The sequence below is a fragment of the Pleurodeles waltl genome, chromosome 12 (genome assembly GCF_031143425.1).
Source record: "Pleurodeles waltl isolate 20211129_DDA chromosome 12, aPleWal1.hap1.20221129, whole genome shotgun sequence".
In the NCBI taxonomy this organism is placed as follows: domain Eukaryota; kingdom Metazoa; phylum Chordata; class Amphibia; order Caudata; family Salamandridae; genus Pleurodeles; species Pleurodeles waltl.
Window position 1 is genome coordinate 394,066,209 of NC_090451.1, and position 18,968 is coordinate 394,085,176.

The 18,968-nt window shown below is 43.3% G+C and overlaps 1 protein-coding gene across 6 annotated transcripts in view; it reads left to right on the plus strand.

The window, feature by feature from the left end:
* Positions 1-18,968, plus strand: part of ZNF536 (zinc finger protein 536) — a 1,047,679-nt gene that overhangs the window by 614,246 nt on the left and 414,465 nt on the right. For all 6 annotated transcript variants that reach the window (XM_069216781.1, XM_069216776.1, XM_069216777.1 and 3 more), the window contains one exon: positions 10,430-12,007. In XM_069216781.1, coding sequence (XP_069072882.1) covers positions 10,430-12,007 — 1,578 coding nt within the window. The remainder of the gene's footprint in view (positions 1-10,429; positions 12,008-18,968) is intronic.

The following is an 18,968-nucleotide window of genomic DNA, read 5'->3' on the forward strand; positions in this document are numbered from 1 at the left end:
CCTCCTGCTGTAGGTCCGCCACCTCCTCGCTGCAGGCAGCTTCCCCTTCCTCAACCTGAGCTATCCACTCACCCAGGGACGTAAGCTCAACCCGCAACTCTTTCACCTCGTGAGATATGTCTTTGCGGAGTTCCTGCAGGTCGCTGCAGAGCGATTCAAACAAGGAGGTAAGGAAGCCCTTCGTGACTGGGACCGCCTCGTCCTCTGCTATCTCCCTCCTTGCCTCAGGAGACCTTGCGGCCGGCGGCTCTTCAGGGGCCCCTCCCGGCACCGGGGGACCCCCAGTCAGAATATCTCTTACCGTCCGGTCCCACTTGGGCTTGGAGGTCGCCATCTCCTCTGCCCTCTGACGGCGACAGCTCAAGTATCTCAGCCGGACCTCTATGCGTCACCACCTGGGGCCGTATTCTCCTGGGCCCACGCTCTCACCAGCAGCTGTCGGCCTTCCTCTGCAGGGCACTCCGTGGGGCTGCTCCTCAACACAGCTCGTCTCTGTGTCCAATAAAGGCCACGTGGGCCGCCTGCAATGCCGACCGGCGGCCCAGCCTCACCGCGCCGCTACAGGCTCCTCCACTGCAGGGCCCAGCTACACATGGGCGCCCTCACCCTTTTGCCATCCTCTCTGGGGTCCCTCTCTGGAGGGCCTAGCAAGGCGGGTCCCGCTGTCTCTCCGGCCCCAGCACCAAGCTCGTCACTGGGCCCTCTTCGCGGGCCCACCTCGCCGGGAAGTCGTGGCCCCGGTTAACGGCGACGCGGCACCTCTGCGGCCAACCAGCAGGCCGCAAGGTCCCAGACCCGCCGTGCGGCGCGAACCGCGTTCCCCTGTGCTCATCGGCCATGGGTGCCGGCCCAAGACCCGCGGCCCCGCGCGCACGGCAGCTCGGCCGCAGGCGCCTTCAGATTTCGGGCCCACGGTGTCCCACCACACCAGGCATTACGGCAGGGCCCCACAGGCCATCCTGATCAGGGGTCACAAGGCGATTCCAGAGGCCCAGGCGGCGGAGCTCGGACCAACGCGTCCGCTCACGCCGCCATCTTGGCCACTCCTACTGTTGTTTAGACTGGAGTGGGAATAATAAATATAATCCTTCCAAAGTCCTACACTTACCCTACTGTTTTATTGGATGGAGTAGGAACAGTATAGTATTCGTTGCAAGTTAAATACTTTAGGAAATATATGTTAACCTGTATCTATAGTATTTTATATCACTAGTTAATATTATATGTTTATATTTTTTTAATTATTTAAAATTTTTAGGGTTTACATTTTCTCCACCTGCTTGACGAGTCACCCTGAAACTCCGCAGACAGCAGCTAAACAAATTACCATATGAGGTTTAAAACTTTCCTGAAGATTCGCCAAAATGTTACCTAGTGACAATTGCGACTAAGTAGTTATAGTTTGGACCTAGTTTCTATAGAAGAATAGTTTTTTTTCTTCTCTATATCTTTGGCGCTGGTTAACGAATAGTCACAAACCTTTGCAAAAATATTTGCCATTCACATGAGCTGCTCTCTGGAAAGTTTTGGGTGATATGTCAAGCAGGTGCTGAGAAAAAGTGGGGGGTCCAACTCCCCAATCATTTTTCCATAGGGATTTTGAACAACGATAGCGCAGAAACCTCTGGATGGAATTACACCAAATTTGGCAGAAAGCAAGGGCCTCATCCAGAAAGTGACCTTTCTGTGGTTTGGTGTAAATCCGTTCAATAGTTTTAGAGAAATTAAAGCAAACCCTAATTTGTATATATAGGGAGCAATGGCTCCGCGAACCCTCCCGATCTAGTGCTGAGATCCGATTGGCTGCCAACACTTCAACAAGGAAGTGTTGGCAGCCATGTTGGGACTCGGCTTCAGCCAAGTCCCAGAAAAAAGGATGTAAAAAAACAAAAGGGGCCATGGTAGGGACACCCTGATCCCTTAGCTCTGGTGCTGAGGGCCCAGACTCTCCAGAGCTAAAAAGCACCTTTTTAATTTTTTTTACCGCGATTCATGTTGGATCCACAGATCTGGTGAAATGTAAAAAAAACAAAAACAAGCACAGGCTTGCGCACCTGCTAATTCTGAATACCCTTGGTTGTCCAAGCCCTGGGCATTCCCATTTTAATTTACCCCGGGGACTACCACCTCCCCAGAGCCAAAAGAATTATGGCCCTCATTCCAACCCTGGCGGTCATAGACCGCCAGGGTGGAGGTCGCCGGAAGCACCGCCAACAGGCTGGCGGTGCTTCATCTGGCATTCCGACCGCAGCTCTAAAGCTGCGGTCGCCCTGCTGGGTCCGGCGGTTTCCCGCCGGATTACCCCCGGCTGGGAGAATCCTCCATGGCGGCGCTGCAAGCAGCGCCGCCATGGGGATTCCGACCCCCTTCCCGCCAGCCTGTTTCTGGTGGTTTTCACCACCAGAAACAGGATGGCGGGAATGGGTGTCGTGGGGCCCCTGGGGGCCCCTGCACTGCCCATGCCACTGGCATGGGCAGTGCAGGGGCCCCCTAACAGGGCCCCAGCATGATTTTCACTGTCTGCATAGCAGACAGTGAAAATCGCGACGGGTGCAACTGCACCCGTCACACCCCTGCAACACCGCCGGCTCCATTCGGAGCCGGCTTCAATGTTGCAGGGCCTTTCCCGCTGGGCCGGCGGGCGCTCCCTTGGCGGGCGCCCGCCGGCCCAGCGGGAAAGTCTGAATGGCCTCCGCGGTCTTTTGACCGCGGAGCGGCCAATTGGCGGTTCCTGCTTGACGGGCGGCGCCCACCACCCGCCAATGTCGGAATGACCGCCTATGTGTGTGGGGGTACCCAGCTCCCCACAGCCCCGGGGACCGCCACCTCCTTGGGCTTTAAAAAATTGTTATGGGGGTCTGCCCACCACTATGGGGACCACCACTTCCCTGGGGCTATTAAATTTAGAGTGGGGCATGCAGCCCCCCTTAAGGAGCCAATGATGGCCCTGGGGATCGCCACCACACCACATCCCCAGGGCCAGCTCCTGCCATGTCCTGGGGTGTCCACCCCAGGACATAGCTGCTTGCTTTTGCTTGGTGAGGTCCCACCAAGCAAAAGCAAACAAAGTCTGCTTTCTGACATCAGAGTTTTCATCTGAGGGAAACAGATGAAAACCTTGCATCCACAAACAGGGAGCTGCTATTTAAAGCCAATCCCTACTTCTGAGAGCAATGCCACTCCCACAGGATGTGCGGAGCCGGCTAGGACCGAGGGGGCATGAGGCTCTCCCTACAGTCCTCTCTCTCTCTCTCTCTTTCTCTCTCTCTCTCTCTCTCCCATCCCATAGTGGGATGGAAGCAAGAGAGAGATAGTCATTGCAATGGTCTCTCCATGGAATGACTACCATAACCGGGTATTTGTAGCATACTTTTTAGGGTCCCAGACTGTTAAACTGAAATTTGAGGGTTCTAGTCCAGGTACATCTGTAGTAATTTCCCAACTTTAATTTCTCTTTAAACTTTAAAAGCTTAAGATTCATACTGAAAGGTGAGTACACTCTTTTTGATCGACAAATACATTTTTCTTTTCAATTGGTCCAAAAATATCTCATTCTTAGTTTATCATTCACCAAAGCCTAAAACCACTCTATCTCTCCCCCTCACTCTCTGTCTGTCTGTCTCTCTCAATTTCTCTTTTTCAGAATCTTTCTCTCACTCACTCACCCAACTAGACCCTAACATGTCCACTGACATGCCACTGCTAATTACCCAACAAATTACAGCACTCATGACATTTTGATAACATCACTGATAAAAGCAATGTAATATTTGCAGTAATATTTTTGACGAAAAACCTATACATGGCGGGGGTACGAGTGATAGTTACCTTATGCCTCACCACCACCGTATGGAAGTTATGGTGGTTCAACTGCCCAACTCGTAGTCAGGCCCTTAATTTGTTTTGGTTTTTTGAGTTTTATTCAGTGCAGGATTGACCCAAAGGTGTTGGAGTTCTTTACCTGAGCATTTGTTACATTACACAAAGACACATTTCTTCTGGGCTTTAGGTATGATGTGATTAGTTGATTTACCCAGAATCACAGGATGTTGAGCTGACGTTGAAACTCAAACCTTGTTCCCCAATTGCAAATTCAGCGGCTCTGGCTGTGACATCACATTCCCTCACCTAAGTGTTACTTATAATCAAGTGATCAACTGGATAAAAAAATCAAGATAGCAGTGCTTTGTTGCTATTTAAGAACCTAGAAAATATGTTCTCATTTTAGTTTTTTAGAGTACTAAATGGGAATAAGACCCCCTAATTTTCATAATTTCTAAAGGAAATATTTTAGGTATTACAGTTTTGATTACATCAAGATAATGTCAGGCGTGCTACACTTTCATAATAAATATAGAATGTTAGCAATTTAGTTGTTCATTAGAATACTGTGACGGATAGATGTCAGGGAAACAGACTCGAATAGTTGAAAGAAGGAAAGAGGGTGCAGAGGCAACAAGTTGACCATGCTGGGCAGGTGGGAGGGGCAGTGGCAGTACAACCGACCATGGAGGGCAGGAGAAAGGTGGGCAGGGGCAACAAAACAACCATGTAGAACAGACAAAAGAGGCTGTGCCAATGTAACAGACCATTGAGGGCAAAAGGAAGAGGCAGTGTCAGTACAACCATACATGCCAAAAGACCCAAACCAGGCAGGAGACTCATGATGTTTGTAAGCTCAAAAGGTCTTTATTTTATCTGTCTCTTGACTAAAAGTTTCACTTTTTTAATGTAAGTCAACGGAGAAAATCAATTCTTCATTTTTTTTTTTTTTAAATCTCCCTCTTACCAAATTGAAAATATGTGCAAGTATGGTACAATGGATCTCTGAGGGTAGGAGGAATTGGGTAGGGACATAGACTCAAATAACAGAGGGCTGGTGGGAGAGGGGAAGGGGCACCAAACTGAGCTTACAGGGCAGGTGTCAGGGGTTGCCAAAGCACAGAGCACCACAAAGGACAAGCAGGACAGCAGTGTAGCACAACTACCATGGAAAGCAATAGTCATGGGACAAGGCCATGCACATGGACAACAGAGAGCAGAGGGGAAAGAGGCAAGGGCAGCAGCTGACCATACCATACAGACAGGAGGGACAGTTGCAGCATATTAGACGATGAAGAGCAGGAGGGAGGGGGCAAGGGCACGACAACGGGCCAGACAAAGCAGGAAGGAGGTGATAGAGGCCTGCCCATGGAAAACGGAGGGTGGGGGGTAAGGGGGCACAGCTGGAGCAGCAAGCTGACAATGGAGTGCAGGCGGGATGGGAACTGAAAGCACAACAAACCATTGAGGGCAACAGTTAGACTATAATGGCATACACACAGACAACAGAGGAAAGGTGGGATGGGGTCAGGACCTGCAAGCTGACAACACAGGGCAGATGGGAGGAGCTGTGGAAGCACAAAAGGCCATGCATGGCAAGCAGGCGGGTTAGTTGCTAAACAACGGCCATGGTGGGCAAGAGGGAGGGGGCAGGGGCACACACAAAGGACCACGGAGGTAAGAAGGGATGGGTAGGGGCTAGGCACAAACAAGAGAAGGCCGGGGAATGGCCTTTACAACAGATCATGTGGAGCAGGCAAGAGGAGCAGCTGCAGCACAACAGAGCATGGAGGGAAGAAGGGAGTGACTGCAAAATGCACCATTGAGGAGAGAGAGAGAGAGAGAGAGAGAGAGAAAGTAATTAAGAAATTCAGGCAGAGACAGCAATTTAGGCTTTGATGAATGATATGTGTAGAATGAAATATTTTAGGACAAATTAAAAAGAAAAGTGTATTTGTCATTTAAAATGAGTGAGATCACCTTTCAGTATCCTTCTTTAACTTTTGAAGTTTGAATTAAATTAAAGAAGGGAAAGGACCACAGATACACCTGGAGTAGAACACTCAAATTTCAGTGTGAGCGTTTGTGACCTTAACCATTACACCACAGGTGACTCCTTACCCTACTGTTACCAGACATACCTATAAAAGTCAACCTACACATGTGATTGGCAAGAAACGTGAATGTTCCATCACTAGGAAATTTTAGCAGTGAACCAACAAACACACTGCCAAGGGATACTTGGATTTGAACCTTCAGTGTACTGAGTGACAGCACAAGTCCTTGACCATTAGGCCAGAAGCGGCTCTGATCCACTCTGCATCCAAACGTAAATATACCTTTCTACCAAACATCTTGCTAGTTTGATCCTTTGAAGTCATTGCATGGAGAGACCACTGCAATGACAATCTCTCTCTCTCTCTCTCTCTCTCTCTCTCTCTCTCTCTCTCTCTCTCCCTCTCTCTCTCTCTCTTCTATCCCATTATGGAATGGAAGAGAGAGAGAGAGACAGGACCATGGGGAACCTTAAGGCCCCCATGGTCCTAGCCGGATCCCCACATCCTGCGGGAGCTAGCAGTGCTCCCACAAGTCAGAAGCAGCGTTAAATAGCAGCTCCCTACTTGTGGGAGCAATATTTTCATGTTTCCCTGCACACATATATGCGTGCAGGGAAACAGGTGAAAACTCTGCTTTCTGACAGCGAGAGCTGTTTGACAGCTCCCACTGTCAGAAATCAGATTTTGTTTGCTTTAGCTTGGTGGGAGCAGTCAGCTCCCACCAAGAAAAAGCAAACAGCTATGTCCTGGGGTGGGCACGCCACGACATAGCAGGAGCTCGCCCTGGGGGCTGGAGGTCCATTATTGGCTACATGAGGGGGTCGCAGGGCCCGCTCCAATGCAATCTAGCTCTGGGGGTCCCCAGGGCTTCGCAATTAACCCACTTCATTGTTTTATTTAAGCCCTGGGGAGGTGGTGGTGCCCAGGGCTCCACAATGGACCCCCTTCGTTCTTTTATTAAAGCCCTGTGGAGCTGGTTGTCCCCGGGCCTGTGGGGGAGCCACATGCCCCCCCTTCATTATAGTTGTTAAAAGCCCTGCGGAGGTGGCAGTCCCTGGGGCTGCGGGGTCCACGTGCCTTCCCCGCAGAGTATTTGTTTAAAACCCTGGGGAGGTGACGCTCCCGGGGCTGTGGGGGGGCCTGGTTGGCCCCTGTGTTTCATTTGATAAAAGCTCCTGGGAGGTGACGGTCAATGGGGCTTCAGGGGGTGGGTGGGTTGCCCCCAAAACTCCACTGTATACTTGTCCTGAAGAGGTGGCGGCCCCCAGCATTCCAAAAATATACAGCCCTGGTGGTAGCGGTTCTCAGGACAGTGGGGGAGCCAGCAGCCCCCTGCATTAAAATGGCAATGCCCGCAGGGACTTGACCCACCAGAGGGCCTCACAGAAACAAGCAAATTTCAGCAGATCCGTGCCTTGCAGTGAAAATTTAAATAAATGTTTTTTTAGCTCTGTAGGGGTTCCTCTGGGACCCTAGCACCAGAACAAATGGATCAGGGTGTCCTACCCTGTCCCCATTTATTTTTTTACATATTTTTTTCTGGGACTTGACTGAAGCCAAGTCCTAAGATGGCTGCTTATAATAAAAATAAAAAAAAAGATTGATAATGCTTACCTTGTTATGTACAATATTCCTTTCCAAGACATTTTTGACATCATATTTCTGTTGTTCCTATTTTAACTATAGAAAGACGATATTCATGTAAACAATATTTTTGACATCATTTTTTTGTGTCTTGATATTCACAAAATATTTTGTCATGCAACCAGTGACAGATACCCCACAACCTCCCAACCACTCACCAACACCAAATATGGTTAGGGAATGAACTTCCCCAGTACGAAACCTCGAATAGATCATTCACAACTGCAGACTGAAGTCTGTCTAAAACACCAAAAGGGCAAGTAATTTCTATATGTGTTTCTGTAAAAACAGTAACACTACGTACTGGTGAAAGTACAATCAAAGTACACTTTTGTCATTGTCCTATATGTTCCAATACAATAGGATCAGTCAGTCCTATATACTTTAAAGTTTATTGCTTTACAGTTGTTGCTGAGTATAGTCACTGCCTCCATATGCTTTAGTGCACAGATGCTGTTTGCACAGTGGTGGCTTCTCAACGGGGGTGTTTCCCTACTACTTGTGCGGCACCACATACTGGCACAGGACACTTCCTACCGTGGCTTTTCATTGGCAATCTCATGAAAATACATATAACAATTTTAATTTACAGGCACTAATAAGAATTAAGATGTAAGATTTTAGCCTTGCTTAGGGAAGGGATTTGTAATATTTCTCCTTATAAACTGGCAGTTAACCAACCACAAAACATAGACAATAACTATGGGGCTCGAATGATAGCTGAAGGTCACAACCTCCTCATTCGGCCTCATATGTGAGACCCCATCTTTGATCACATGCCACACAGGGGGCCGAGGGTGGTTGTGTCAAGATAGAGAAAGAATGCATATATACATGTGTAGAATACTCATGGTGAAGAATAATTGTCAAATTGCATATGAAAATGCACTCGATTTGCCCTGTAATCTGCATTTGCTCACAGAGCAAACATGCACTCAGGGTACAAGCAGGGGTGCTAGTACATATTGTGGCCTCACACTTCCCATGAGTTGTCCAATTTTGAATCACAGAAGCACATCTTTGTCCCTCACACACAGTGTGGCTCCTCCATGAACAACTACCACCCAGCAAGCACATTCTCCCATTCAAGCCTAACCACATGAACATCCCTGGCACAGACTGCAAAGCACTTGTGTAGATGATGGAGATAGGTTGGCATCCCAAGTTCATGGCTCGTCTCTTGCCCTCATCCACAGCACATACACACATGCACTTAGGACATTCCTCCAACTTACTACACTAAAGAGGTAGCAACATCCGAGTGTTCCCCTTTGTTCTCCAAGTCCACAGTAAGCAGTGATGGCCACAAATCCTACATCGCACTCTTTCTGTCACATGCTTCAACAAGACTATTGTAAATTTGTGGTCCACATACAACTAGTGCACCATCTCCATATAGCAACAAGAAACCAACACCCTTCACATCCACTGCTTCCTGGGTTAGGTAGCCAAGGCTCAGTCGAGGTCCCGATTGCGAGCTGGAGGTTAAACACTGATCCCTTTGTTTAAAGGCGTTTGTGCAGGCGTTGGAATTTCGAGTTGTGTGATATTATACGTTTTCAGCAGGTCGCATCTGTCAAAATGTAGTGGTTGATAAGGCAAGAAAAAATGACAGCATGTGCTACTTAACGTGTTAGATACATATTCCAGGGGTGATGACTCATTTCCAAGTGAGAATCTTAGAATTGGAGGTAAATATCGTACCACGCAGTACTGGCACTCATTGTGTGTTAAACTCCTCACTCATGGCTCACTTACTTACTGGGAACAAGGGCCTTTATGACGACAGTTAACTATATAACTCGAAATTAGTACAACCCAGCCGTTTATTTGATCTGGACATTTCCATTTCTTACCAAGCACCTCCTATGGGTGTGATCATGAGGGTATCATGGCAACCTGACACTGCAAATACATAAATATTTTATATGCATTGCATCTTTAAGTATGCCATTTATGCTCTCTATTAAAGGACATGCTTTGTAATCCTGATTTCTTTTGTCCAAATCTTTCGTTGCCATGTGGCTGTTAATCTTTGTAAATTTACACGGTTCCTGGTTTTGCATTAGCATGCAAAAAGTACGCATTTTTTACACAGTCTAAAAAAGTAGACAAAAGCCTTAGCAATAGAGCGGCTATATTTAATATGTATATCTTTATGACGTAGGCTCCGTTCCCGTCTAGCATTGACTCCATTTTATGTAAATGGCCTTTTCTCATGCTGCAGTCACAGAGCAATAGTGTTAATATTTTAAAGAACCTGCGTTTACCGATCTGTATTTAGAAACAATGCAGTAGGTCTGCAGATCCCCGAATCCTCTTGGAACTGTGCCCTGCAAATAATGATAAATTACTTGTGCAGTATGCCATTTGCTAATTATATCCATGATTTACAGCAGAGCACGACTTAAATCATTCATTTCAGTCTTGCGTAACAGCACCATAACATTTTGAGGCTAAAAATGGTTTCCATGTGTATAATTTAAACACATAGTTTAGTTCGTGTACACACTACGTGCTACAGACCTGCATATGTCGGACAATTTGTCTTCCTAAACTTGTGCGTTTAATTGATACCCTAGGAAAAATTGTAATGTTTTATTTTCATAATCATAGCATTTATTTTGCCAGTTTTTTTTTCTTTACATGTTAGAAAAAGAAAAAGGAATCGCTAATTGTCTATAGACATCATGGCTTCCTTGATGAGCCAAAAATAGTAGGAAATAATTATAAATGCTAAAGAATATAAATTATTTTCCTGATACTAAGCAGGCTTTCAAAGAAGCGATTGTTAGATGAGAATTCTTATAAAGAACACATGTTGATTCTAATTTGAGCGTTGTTCTGTGCAGCCAGGCTTTGATAAACAGTAGAGATGATTATCTTTTCTTTTAATACATTTGCAGGTGAGAAACCATACAAGTGCCCTCACTGCGATTATGCTGGCACGCAGTCGGCATCCCTGAAATACCACTTGGAACGTCACCACAGGGAGCGGCAAAATGGAGCTGGGCCGCTTCCAGGGCAGCTTCCAAACCATGAACAGAAAGAGGAAACAAATAAAGGGCCTCTCTTTACTAGGCCTGATATCCTGAGAGGGGCATTTAAGGGCCTTCCTAGCATGGATTTCAGAAGCAGTATTGTGACGCAGCAGTGGGCGGTTGAGGATCGTCAAGGACAGGGGCCTAGCATGACGTCTGATACCGTGTCAGAAAATCAGAAGTCTGCCGATGTGTCTTCGAAAAGCATGCAGTTTACTGACTATGGAAGATCCTATCAGGGAATGGTTGGGAACGGAGTTCATTTTCAGGGGTCGCTGCAAGCTTTCATGGACAATTTTGTCCTTAGTTCCCTGAAGAAAGAAAAGCAGATGAAGGACAAGACCTTATCAGATACCCTAGGTACAAGCACCACTAGAACAGATGACAGTGAAGATAAAACAGACTGTAAGTCCTCACATAGGAAAACTGAGAAGTCTCAGTATGAACCTCTTGACCTATCAGTGAGGCCAGATACAGTCTCGATTCCAGGTTCCTCTATAACAGTTCGTGATAACATTGCTTGGCATGGCTGTTTATTTTGCTCCTTTACCACATCTTCAATGGAGCTAATTGCCCTCCATCTCCAAGCGAATCACCTAGGCAAAGCTAAGCGTAAAGAATATATGTTGGGAGCAATGGGTCACAGCAGAGGTCAATCAATAGAAAATCATGCCTCTTCAAACAAAGTAAATCCACACCCTTCTTCATCACAATCCAGCAAGGACTCTCTTGTTTCAAAACTGATCTGTCATCTGGAGTCATCTGCAAACACTCTACCCCACCAACGGCAAAATAAGGAGACATTTAGTGAGCAGAAGAATCCTACATGGCATGGCCATATGGACTCTCCTTTTGGGAACTTTGCATCTAATTTTTACAAGCAATTTGATGTGTATCAGAACGTAGCTGGCTCTGCACTACACAAGTCTAGTGCTACCAATGAAAATGAAGAACAAACACAGCCTGAAGAAGACCCACAAATACTTCATTTTGGCTCTATAAATAGAAATGATGCAGACGAATCTTCTGAAGATACCTCGTCTGACGATAATGACACAAGTAAAGAAGATGAAGAAGATGAGGATGAGGATATGGAAACAGAATCTGACCTGGTGAGCAAACATCTCTCAGTCACTAACACAGACACCAATGAAGATGATGACAATTTTCAAAATGAGATGGCCAGTAGTAAGACACACGGACATGAATCGCCTTTGCCACAAACTTCTGAGAAGCCATGGCACTGTCAAAATCTTCCACTAGCTCAAGATAGTTCACAAGAGGCAATGAACTCTGAACAAGTGCCAGAACACCCAGTCTTAGAGAAGCAGATAAACATGTTGTCTGTCCTTCGGGCGTACAGCTCAGATGGCCTTGCAGCCTTTAATGGACTTGGGAACAGCTCAGCTAGTGCAGGATGTGTCAAAAGACCAGACTTGTGTGGTAAGTACCAAATTCTGCTTTCCTCTTTGCGTAAAAAATAACATGCATAAAAAAGTATGAATTATTTATTCTAACTTACAGAAAGAACATGGTTGCTACCGAAGACTTAAGACCCGATTTAGAGTTTGGTGGAGGGGGTTACTCTGTCACAAACATGACGGATATACCGTCTGTCATATTACAATTCCTTTATAGCCTATGGAACTTGTATTATGGTGACAGAGTAACCCCTCTGCCAAACTCTAAATCAGGCCTTTAGGATTGCTATAATACTGATATTGGCCCGGCCGTTCACCTTCCAGTTTTATAACAGTGGTTGAAATATGCATGCACTTGACATTCTTTCATAGTCATCTATGTTTAAGCAGCATTGGTGGCCTTTGATGGCAAATTAACAGTGCAGTGGTTACTATAAATAGTTTAACTCCAACATTTTGTACATGTTAAGTTATGAAATTGCAGTATATTTCAGGAGGATTTTTGCATTGGTTGATATCGCATCAGGCTTGTGGCGAGCTGTTATTTTGTAGTGCTAATGATGTAGGCAACAGTTCTTGAAGGTTACTCAATACCTTTATTGGATAAAAGAGCAACCGAAGTTCAAGAGTTGGTCTATGAAGAAAGGGGTCTCGATCTAATTTTTAGTGGGAGTCAAACTACTGACAGATAAGTCCATTTCTATTCTTAGAATGGGAGGGCATGATTCCAGAGGTTCCTACTTGGTGAGGGTGTTTCTTGTGGGAAGGAATGGCGCTCAAGGCTACGAGGTGAATGTAAATTTTGATCAAATATAACACGGTGCACTCTTGGTGGACCACACCCCTGATCCCCAACTGTGTGGTAAACCAAACAGCTAAAATTAGTGAACAGACAAGAGGCACTTGTTAAATCAACATTGATACAACAGAAAGTACAAAAATATATGCCGAAGTTACTGCAAATGTCCTTTGTAATATAGCACCATACAAAGTATCTTAGAAATGGTGTAAGATACCAACACACAAATTGAGAGGCGAGGCAGTCTTCAGTACGTTCCAAGATTATTTTGTTTTAATATCAATATCCAAATCCAATGTAGTCAGTTTATTCAGCAAAAGTTGCCATGGGTGATGCTCCAATCCGACCCCACAGCCTAATATCAATGTCCAAATTCAATTCAATCAGTTATTCTGCGACAATTGCCATAAGTGATGTTCCAATCTGACTCCACAGCCAACACGTGTCGAATTTAAGCTATGCAGAAAAGAAAGCTCTTAGAGAACTACAACAAAATGATCACATTATGATTAGACAGGCAGATAAGGGAGGCAATGTGGTGATCATGAATAAATGTGACTATGAGAATGAAATTCTTACACAGTTGAATGATGCCCAATGCTATGAGAAACTAACATATAATCCGATTCCTGGATTGACCAACATCATTCAGAATTTTTTTTTAAACTGGCATGCGCACAAACTACTAAATAAAGATGAATATCAATATCTTTTGGTGGACCATCCCAGGTTTCCATGCTTTTATACCTTACCAAAAATACACAAGGAGTTACCCTTCCCACCAGGGAGACCCATTATTTCGGGCATCTCTGGACCCACCGAAAAAATGTCAGAATATGTGGATGTGTTCCTTCAACCAATGGTTAATAATTTTCCTTCGTATATTAAAAACACAACACATATCCTGAGTATATTAAGTGATATTGAGTGGGACACTAACATGTTATTGGTTACCTTGGATGTAGCTTCGTTTTACAGGTGTATAAGACATGATTTGGGCTTAAAAGCTGTGGAATTGTTTCTGAACAGGAAATCTGCTACTTTATGGGAACACACAAGGAGGATATTGGAAATGATTGATCTAATTCTCAATAATAATTTCTTCCTCTTCAAAAAGGACTGGTACAGACAAAAGCAGGGGGCTCCAGATTTTCCCCTTTGTACGCCAACGTATTCATGGGTTGGTTTGAGGAGAGGTGGGTCTGGGGCCCTGATACAGCCCAGTAGCATACTGATATATTATACTGGGGCCGTTACATCGATGATTGCCTTATGATCTGGATGGGCAGTGTTGAAGAATTGATTAAATTCTGTGAATTTCTTAATCTAAACGAGATTTACTTACTAATACAGTGCCAGTCTTATAGAATTTCTGGATGTACAATGTTTCACAGAAAATAATAGAATACATAGTAGATTATACAGAAAGTCTACTGTGTGCAATTCGATCTTACACGCTGAAAGTGCCCATCCACAACATCAAATTACTTCAATACCCTTTGGAGAAATGATCAGGGCAAGACGTAACTGCAGTAAAAATGATGAATTTGAGACATGTATTGTTGAAATGAGTAAACGACTTGAACAGCGAGGTTACCAGAGGCATATTATTGACAATGCACAGCGTAGAATCAGACATATTTGTAGGGATGATAGACTTAAACCCAGAGAGCACATAACACGGGATGATCATGATAAGGTGAGACTGGTGACAGATTACACCAAAACTTCAAAGCAGTTGCGGAAATATGTCCACAAGCACTGGCATATCCTACAACAGGATGATACTTTGAGGGATATTATCAACAACAAACCTGAAATCACATATCATAGAGGTAAATCCCTTAGAAGTATTCTCAGCCCCAGTTTTCCCATAATGCACAGTAGAGAGGATTGGCTATCTACCCATAGAATGGGCTTTTTCAGTTGTGGACACTGTGGATTATGCAAATGGGGCTGCCAGGGTAAAAAGGAATTCACTGGCAACACAGGCCAGACTTTTAAGATCAGATCTAATATTAATTGCAGCACTCTGTTTGTGGTGTACATTGTTTCCTGCAAATGTAACCGTTTTTATGTGGGCAGTACAATACGTCTGCTCAGAGTGAGGATTGGGGAACATGCTAGGGCCTTTGTACATGAAGATTTTAGATACCCATTGGTAGCACACATAATGTCATGTGAATCACAAGGTCTCCGTAAAACCTTCAAATTCTTTGGTATTGAACACGTAACTATGGACCCCAGAGGGGGTAACAGAGAACTAGCTCTACGTAGAAAGGAGGCATTGTGGATACTACGCCTCAGAGCGATAGAAATAGGTCTTAAACGGATAGGGAACTGGAATACTTTTTAGGAGATTAGGATATGAGATATGTCACCAGCTGCATTAAGAAAGAGCAAAAAACCCTGGGAGACTGGAACTACATATGATGCCAATTTATGATCATGGGCGAAATAGCCTGACCAGTCTTGCTATGTGTATTAGTGTTCTGCTATTGCTAACAATTGAACCATGTGTATTAATATACTTAGTACAGATATGTCATATAAATCATGCTGACAAAGACTGACATTTGTTAACTAACTTCAAGTAACCTCAATTTGATAACTTTGCATTGATGTGTCATATTGTTGTGGGCTTACACATTGGCTATGACAAACTTATTGTGCCATTAATTTTTTAAAATTTGTAATATGTATTGTTTAATACTTCCTTATATTATTTTATTTTTCACCTCTGCTATCTATCACTAATGTTCCAAGCATGGAAAGATCATTATTTAACATTAATCTCTATGGTGGACACCTTTCTTTCCTTTATACACATAGAAGTAAGCATGTTTAAGGCAAATATTTTTCATCAGAACATGTTCTTTTGATGTAGGGACAGCACTGGTAACTCAAATACATAAATGATCATCATTTTACTTAGTAATCTATCATTTACTCTTATCTTGAATCCACCAGTTCATTTAGGCACTGTGAATGCACAGAGTAGTACTTGTCATATCTTGTTTATGTTTCTTATGGCATAATTATCGAATATTGGCCATAAAAATACTTAACACGATGGCCGCGCTCATTTTTCATTAGTCCTTTTATTATTGCACTGTTTCTTTTTGCATGGTATCAACATCTATTCAAAGAGGAACTCTACAGTCCTCCTTCTACTCTTTGTTATAGAGATAGGTCTCAGCGGACATGACATTGTCAGTTGTTTTACCTAGACTGACTATTCACAGTTTAAACATAATCATGAGCGCTTTTTCGGTTAACGTTTAAAAAAACACACCTCACAAGATGGCCGCGCTTGTTAAGAACTAGTCCTTCTATTGTGTTGTTATCTCGCGTTCGTCCGGCATGCGTGGTGACTGTATTGATAGAGAGGAGCTCGGTAGTCCTCTTTCCATTTCCAGCCATAAAGATAAGTTCCTAGCGGGAAGCACTTCCAACGCGTACTCGCGTTCGGAATAGATGACCTTTTACAACGGTTCACACACTTCTTCGGACACAGGTGGGTTCTGTTGCTGATTTTATGGAATTGGACATTTCAGTTTTCTGTTTTTTTAGCATCGCTCGTAAAATATCATAGATGGAGTTACGTGACACATACTATTAGTATTAGTAATATGTATATTTAGCAGATTTATACAGACTATAAATAAAATCGATTTGTGAAGCGGAGCATGTTGTGGCTCATAAATAGATGATCTATTTCTACACAACCTGAAGTTTTTTGACACATGCCAGAATTGTGTATACAGGTAACTATGTTACTATTTCTGCTTTAACCTATATGGTTGTTAGCTCACATGTTTTAGGGCAGATTACACATCTTATTAGGCCTTTTACTTATCCTTGGATCACCATTAAACACTTAGTCAGTTTAGTTCTCATCACAAACATACACTGAACATACACTTTTGGGAAGTTGGCAGTGGCTGTTCACGTTTTAATGACACCTTCATGGGCTTGCACAGAAAAGAGTGTGTTTCCATTTCTAACCACTTTTATTTTACTATTTGCTCACAATTATCTATCCCACGTTTGTTTTTTTTGATATGGTGATGGGTCTATACATTATTCTAGTACATGATGATTGTTCTAATTTGGTTATTAGGCTTATTTTTGATACAATTGCAGCCATGACGAAGTCAATGGGGTATCCCCCGGACGAAACACGTGTTGGCTGTGGGGTCAGATTGGAACATCACTTATGGCAAATGTCGCAGAATAACTGATTGGATTGAATTTAGACATTGATTTTAGGCTGTGGAGTCGGATTGGAGAATCACCCATGGCAAATTTTGCTGAATAAACTGACTACATTGGACTTGGACACTGATATCAAAACATAATAATCTTGGAACGTACTGAAGACTGCCTCGCCTCTCAATTTGTGTGTTGGTATCTTACACCATTTCTAAGATAATTTGTATGGTGCTATATTACAAGGACATTTGCAGGAACTTCGGCATATATTATTGTACTTTCTGTTCTACCAATGTTGATTTAACGAGTGCCTCTTGTCTGTTCACTGATTCCAGAGATTTCCTAAACTGTTTCGGAGGTTTCTTTCAACAGTCTTCTTTTAAAGTTGTCACCTTAGGTATGTTCTTCAGCTTTGGGCTTCAAGAATTCCACAACGTTGTGGTTAAATATGGCCTGAACAAGCAGATTGACATTGCAAATTCTTAGACTATTTTTAGGATTATATTTTAGGAACAGTTACCAAAAGAATATTTTAGATCTTGGCCGGATGTGTCTTTGAAGAAGATACACAGGATTTTCAATTTGATTCATCTTGCCACTGGTAGCTGAAGACATGTAAGGTGTGATTTGAGGTGAGTTATTTTAATGGGAACACACTGTCGAGATGGAAATAATTGTGAAGACCATAGCAAATAAATCTTTTCAGACATTTACAATAATGGAAATGAGGGGTTCAGAAAGAAATATTGTTTTCCTCATCCATGTTAGCCTTCCTCCTGAATTCTCCCTGTCTTTTAATGCAGAAATAAAACTAAGAGAGTCACTCTTTCCTGTTCCAGATTCCTTGTTGAATGAAGGGGAAAGAGATCAAATAAACCAATTCTGTATCGAACATGAGACTTTACATTTCAGGAGCTCTTTGAACACTTGTCTAAGGGTGGTGGATAAATGGATAGAGTTCTGTTCTCCTAAATTGATACCACTTTAGTTTTCAGATTACTGCTCCAAGTTTATAACAAATATTTAAAAACATCTAATTACATTAGGATTTTTCTCTTTATGCAAGATCAAATTTGAAAGGGCTGTTTTGTTTAATGATCAGAGTTGCTAGTTTAGTTATTCATTGCACTTAAGTATATTTATTTTATCTAACTGTAGATCAACCATGTTTTATAAATCCAGACTGCTTATACAGTTAAATTATTTTTGTATTTTTTATTTTTATCACATTTGTTTCATAGCCAAATCAAAATATTTCCATAGAAATTTTACTGTTGTAGATCCTGTCAAGTGCAAAGTAAGGAATTGTGAGGAAGGTTGTAGTCTGTGAGGCTATGAGCATCTGGCACAATGATATATTTTTGGCAAAGTAGTTTGGTGCTTTGGTGCAGTGTCCCTTGATAATAAGGATAGCTATTTCAATCTTTTCTGTGTTTTCTCTCCAACGTCACTAGAATAAGGAGAGTAGAAGAGGAATGATTAATACACAAGTTCTGTGAACTAGGTGGACATAGAAGGGCAAATGACAAAGAATGCAGGATTATAATTCCATAATCTTGATGTTACAAGGCAAATGATTTATGTTTTAATGCTAATGTAGAGTGGAGCTTCACTGATTGAAGCCCTGCAGGGATTAAAGGTACATCTTTATCTCATTTTTATGAGAGATCAGTCTTTCAAATGGCAGAATTTAGATTGAATATATGGAATGTAATTATAATTACATTTTTAAATGGACTCCATTTACATGAAATGGAGCACTATAGTTGTCCATATCATCAGACAGGGTCTCGAGAAACTGACTAGGCAACTAGGAGTTATTGTTCCTATAAGAAGGTGGCTAAATTGTGAATAGGTTACAAGGAGCCCATTTGCCAGGACTGCAATAAGTCTATCATAACATAAGGATAACCACAATGCAGATGCTGAGCCAGAAAATCTTCTAGAATAGAGTCTGTCATGCTACTGC